At 33.9% G+C, this 5,359-nt stretch overlaps 1 protein-coding gene across 1 annotated transcript; it reads left to right on the forward strand.

The window, feature by feature from the left end:
* Window positions 1-3,329: 3,329 nt before the first annotated feature.
* LOC107716599 (coilin-like) lies at window positions 3,330-5,043 on the forward strand (the record flags this gene model as incomplete). The annotated part of the gene is made up of 2 exons (XM_016523096.1): window positions 3,330-3,930; window positions 4,023-5,043. Coding segments are annotated over exons 1-2 (1,272 nt in total), but the record flags the coding sequence as incomplete, so codon positions are not given.
* Between the last annotated feature and the right edge of the window lie 316 nt (window positions 5,044-5,359).

The raw sequence follows: 5,359 nt of genomic DNA on the forward strand, positions 1-5,359 counted from the left end.
ACTGATGAAGTGAAGTGGACGGCGAGGCTTTTGGCAGATTTTTGCTCTGTATTAAGACCTACAATGACATTTGGCAAAACTTTATATTTTTTTATTTTTGTATATCAATATGGCTATAAAATAATAATAATAATTATGATTTTTATTGTGATGGAGATAATTATTAATAATAAAAGTTGTAAATAATAATAATAATAATAATTATTATTATTGTATAATTATATAATATAATATTATTTATTATTATTGTAAATTAAATTAATTTTCAAACATTAAACCATGAAGTTTGGGATCTTTAAAGCTTCTGTTTTGTTAGCTACATTATAAACAACGTTACTCCTATATGCATTTAAGCCCCGTATATTTTATGAATATGAAATTGCAAATTTGCTATGTAAATATCGTAAACAGTAAAAATAGTAAAATGGTAAGAAATGTTTTTTTTATACATTGTATTTATTTATTTTTTACAATGACCCTCTACGTTTAATGCATGGAAAACAGCAGCTTGAACATTCTTCCTACGCATCAGTTTGAGGGAAAAAATTGGTAAGATATGATATTATTCAGTAGTTTTGGTCTGTTTTATTTATTTATAATATTTCATGGTGCATCCTAGATTCACACATCATTTGCACTGTTTCTTGTATTTTACAGATCTTTATGAAGTGTGGCTGCACATGGTTGATATTTATTATATTCTATAAGGTATGTTCATTTTTGTTTACTTCGTTTTTCATTGATTACATTTACAATTTTAGTGACATTTTGGAGTCGATCCTAAAAATAAATAAAACTGCAAAGAAATTACTCTGTATTTTTCTCGTTTTTTCTAGTACAAATATCTAAACGTTTTCAAATCAAGATACATTTTCTTGAGAAGCAAAGCAAAAAAAAAAAACTGAAATCTGAAACATGTATCAAAATGTAATTAGTTTTTGCTTAAAACAAGAATAAAATATCTGCCAGAGCGGTCAGAAAAATAAACTTAATTGAAAGGGAAAACAAGAAGATTTTTCTGTCCCCATAGCAGATATTTGTTCTAGTTTTAAGCAAAAACTCATTTCATTTTGACACTTTTTTCAGAAGCACTGATTTATGACAGATTCTGTCTGCTGCTGCATGATTATCAAACGCTGGCCTGTCACTCAAAGCATTTCAGAGGGAAAATAACTATATTCAGTGAGAAACAGATTTATTTCATTCATCAGGAATTGACTGGATCATTAAAAGTGGGCGTTACCAGAATGATAAATGCAGCCTTGGTGAGCAGAAGAGACTTCTTTCAAAAACCCCAAACTTTTGGACAGTTTAGTATATATATATATATAGCTATATGTTTAATGATCATTCAAAATGATTTGAAATGCTGTTGAACAGGATTGAGCAGTACTAACCATCTTACTAATGTTAGCAGTAATGCTTTCACTCTATGTTCAGTTCTGGAGTTATTCTATTTCAAATAAAAAATGAACAATTTTATTTTGTTTGGTTATTTTGAGTATCCTTTTTAAAAGTTGACTGGTCTATTTATTTTACTATCTTAACTCTGCATGATTAAAAGGTTTAGTTGCATGTTATTATTTGCATGTAAGTCTGTTTCTCCTGCTGTCTGTGATCTGAGAGTCTCCGGTTTAGAGTCGCTGATCTAAAGCGCTCACATATGTTCCCTTCACTGACATTAAAACATTTCTGTAAACCCGTCGTCAAGTTCATGCATGTCTGTTTTGCAACTATTAAAAACACATTTATATCATTCAAACGCAGAGCAACCAAACTCTACAGAGAATCATAGCAACCCACTGCAGCACACACACACACACACACACACACACTCCCAGCGACTGCAGGCAGAATGGAAATAATTACAGCATCAAGAGGATGTTTGATTTCACCCCAAACTCTGCTTCTGGATGTTTTGCTTTGATTTATTTCAGGAATGATGAAATTATTTCTTCCTGCACTGTCTTATTGTAAATGACACTTTAAATCAGTGTTATTTTAGTACAATTGAGATACTGTTATAGTTTTGATTTTTATATCTTCCATTTAAATTTTAATCAAACTTTTAGTAATTTTGTTGGTGTGTTTTTGTTAATTTTATTAGTTTTTATTCGTTTTAGTTTTAGTTAGTATATAATATTAAACTAAATGAAAACGAGAAATGTTGCTTTGACAACTAGTAAGTTATGTTTATGTTTTTTTTTATATTTTATTACAGTATATATTAATATTTTATTTTATTTCAGTTAACTTTTATTTTATTCAAAGTAACAAAACTGTTTTTTACATATTTTTAAACATTTTATTTGTTTAAACATTTGTATTTTTATATTTTCCATTTTCATTTTATTTTAGTTAAAAATTTTAGTAATTTTGTTGTGTGTTTTTCTCAATTTAGTAGATTTTGTTTTTATTTATTTTTATCTCATTCATTTTTATTTCATTTTTCAGTTAATGCTTATTTTATTTCAAGTAACGAAGTGTTTTTTTAATGGTTTTAGTTTTACTGTAATAACCCTGCCTTAAACAGCCACAAAAATTTTTAATATTTTTATTTATATAAAAAATTTTATATGTTAAATTTTCATTTTAATTTTAGTTAAAATTTTAGGAATTGTGTTGTATGTGTCTGTATGTGTGTGTGTGTGTGTTATATATTTTTAATTTCGGTTTTAGTTATTTTAGTGCTAAGCTAAATTAAAATAACAATATATATTAAAATTAGAATATATATATATATATATATATATATATAGTGTACAGAAAAACATTTTAAGGTTCATTCTGGGTCGTGCATGACGAAAAAGTAATAAGTTGTGGTGCAGTATATTCAATTCACGTTTTTTTCTTAACTGAGAACCAAACCTTTTGTACAAGCAAGAGTATAGCCGAACATGGCAGGTTTACAGGGAAAAAAATTAAAACGTTGCATAGTTCGTATTGCTCTCAAGTTTTTACTTTTAGATCAGTGTTTTAGATATTGTTTCCATTGTTTTTGAGTCAATAAAAGGAACCGACTCAAATGAGTCATTTGTTCTGTTACACAACTGTCAATGCACGTTCGAAAACCCTTAACGGAACCGGTTTAGGAAACCATTCGGTTCCCTTATTATTTTAATTAGGTTCTCGGTTCATAACCTTCATCTGGGTCGATTACCAGGAGACAAATAAAACAACGGACATCTTTCGCTTTCGCTTTCTGTCTAAAGTTACAAAACATATCAGTATATCTTCTCATGTTGCAATTACACTCCTAAGACCAATAACTATAAAAAGTGTGACTGAGCCTGAAAAGTTAGACGTAATCCCTACAAATTTCCAAAGGGTGACATTCAGCACAAAAATACTCCATACCTTTATAAAAGCTCGCAGCAAACAGCAGCACAGCCAGCATGCCAATCCACGAGTGCGCCATTATTATCGCTCTCGCTCTCTCATACGGGCAGTGTTTGGACCCCGGCTTTAAGTACGTTACTCAAACCCAATCCTCTGAACAGTGTGATGCAAGGAACAGTACTGTCCCATATGACTTCAGTCAGCTGACGAACAAGGACGTAAACTGCAGCTTTTCTCTTCCACACCAATAGAGAGCAGCAGAGTGTGTGACAGCGTGACTGACGCCCCCGTTTAAAACAGTGAGCGCCTCCATTGTCCTCATTGTCAATACAGCTCAGGTATGGCCACCTCTAGTCTCAATTCTATCAGGGTTAGACTGTACTTTGATTATCCTCCTCCCGCGACACCTGAATGTCGGATGTGTTGGTTGCTGGTGGACTTAAACAAATGCCGAGTTGTCGCAGATCTTTCCAGCATCATAAAGGAAAAGCTCGGCTACAGCCGAAGGACTATTTTAGACTTGTTTATTGAGGATTGCTACCTGCCCTCCACAGAAAGTATTTATATAGTACGTGATAATGACAGTATAAGGTAAGAACTGTGTTTATAATAGTATGGTGAACGTTTATGCTGTTTTAAATACCTTTAATATTGATAAGTTTATTTATCATGCCTATTGACAGGGTGAAGGTATCCAGTCCTGTTTATATTAATGGAGCAGAGGACTACCAGAGCTCTGAAGCACAAAACTCCAAGACCAAGAAAAGAGGGAGAGGGGATGAGACTCAGATCTGTGAAGGTCTAAGTAAAAAAAAGAAGCATGAAGATGCGCGAAACAATGGCTCTGCACCAGTAGAGGATGCCAAAAAGAAGAAGAAGAAAGAGGTGAAAGAGTCAGCCACCAAACCTGACACCCCTCAAAAGAACATTGAAACCCCCTCTTCTACTAAAAACAACAGAAAAAGCACTTCTGCTGTCCCTGCCAGTGACAAAACAACCCGTACAAAGATTAACCAACCAACGTCAAGTTCGTCGGACAGCAGTGAGGATGAGTCTCACAATAAGGCCCCTCCACCAAAACCTAAACCCAAGCAGAATGGCGCTGCCAAAAAGCCACGGAAAGAAAGCACATCGTCCGATTCATCGTCTTCAGATGACACAGAGAAATCCAAAAGCAGCATTCCTGTACAGCCACTTCCTGCTACTCCTAAACTATCTAGCACAACCTCAAAACTTCCACTACAGACCCCACAACGTAGAGAGAGCTCCACAGATTCCTCCTCCTCATCGTCACCCAGCCAAGTCGAACCTTCAGCTAAGAAATCACAAGTAGCAACTCAGCCCTCCTCAACTACAATTCAGTCTGTCTCGTCTTCTGTCTCTAAAAAGCCTCAGGATAAGCCAGAGAGCTCAGACTCAGATGCCAGTGAAATAGAGCTTGTGATTAAGAAGCCAAACCTGCATGGAATGGGATTGAAAATTGCTGGTGTGAGCCCTGGTGTTAGTGAGGCAGCAGGCAGGGACAGAGGAAACACAAGAGGTCAGGAGAGAGGCAGAGGTCGAGGTGCGAACCGAGGCAGTGGGAGAGGAGGTTTTGGTAGGGCCAAGGGAACACCGTGGAAACAAGACTTTCATTTCAACTATGAAAATGGCGAGCGGCAGAAACCGAATGATTCTCTGACTAATGAAAGCTTTATTCTGCAGGTGAGATGAATGTGAAGATGTGGTTTATAAGAAGAAGTTACTGTTGCCCAAATGTTTGCAAAAGATCTGCAAGAGAAATGGCCTCTAAATCTAGGGTTTTCAACCAGGGATCTGTGGATAAGATATAGTAATCATAAACAATTTCATTTTATTTGTTTATATAAAAAGCTAGATGTTCTCAGTAACATTTTTAAAAATATAATATAAATTATTTATTAATATAATAAACATTTTTGTAAAAAGAAACACTAATTAAAACCTAGCTTTTTATGCTGGTCAGTAAAGGTTGAAAACCCTTGCTCTTGATAAAACATTT

Source organism: Sinocyclocheilus rhinocerous, unplaced genomic scaffold, assembly GCF_001515625.1.
Source record: "Sinocyclocheilus rhinocerous isolate Xijiao unplaced genomic scaffold, SAMN03320098_v1.1 scaffold4165, whole genome shotgun sequence".
Lineage (NCBI taxonomy): Eukaryota > Metazoa > Chordata > Actinopteri > Cypriniformes > Cyprinidae > Sinocyclocheilus > Sinocyclocheilus rhinocerous.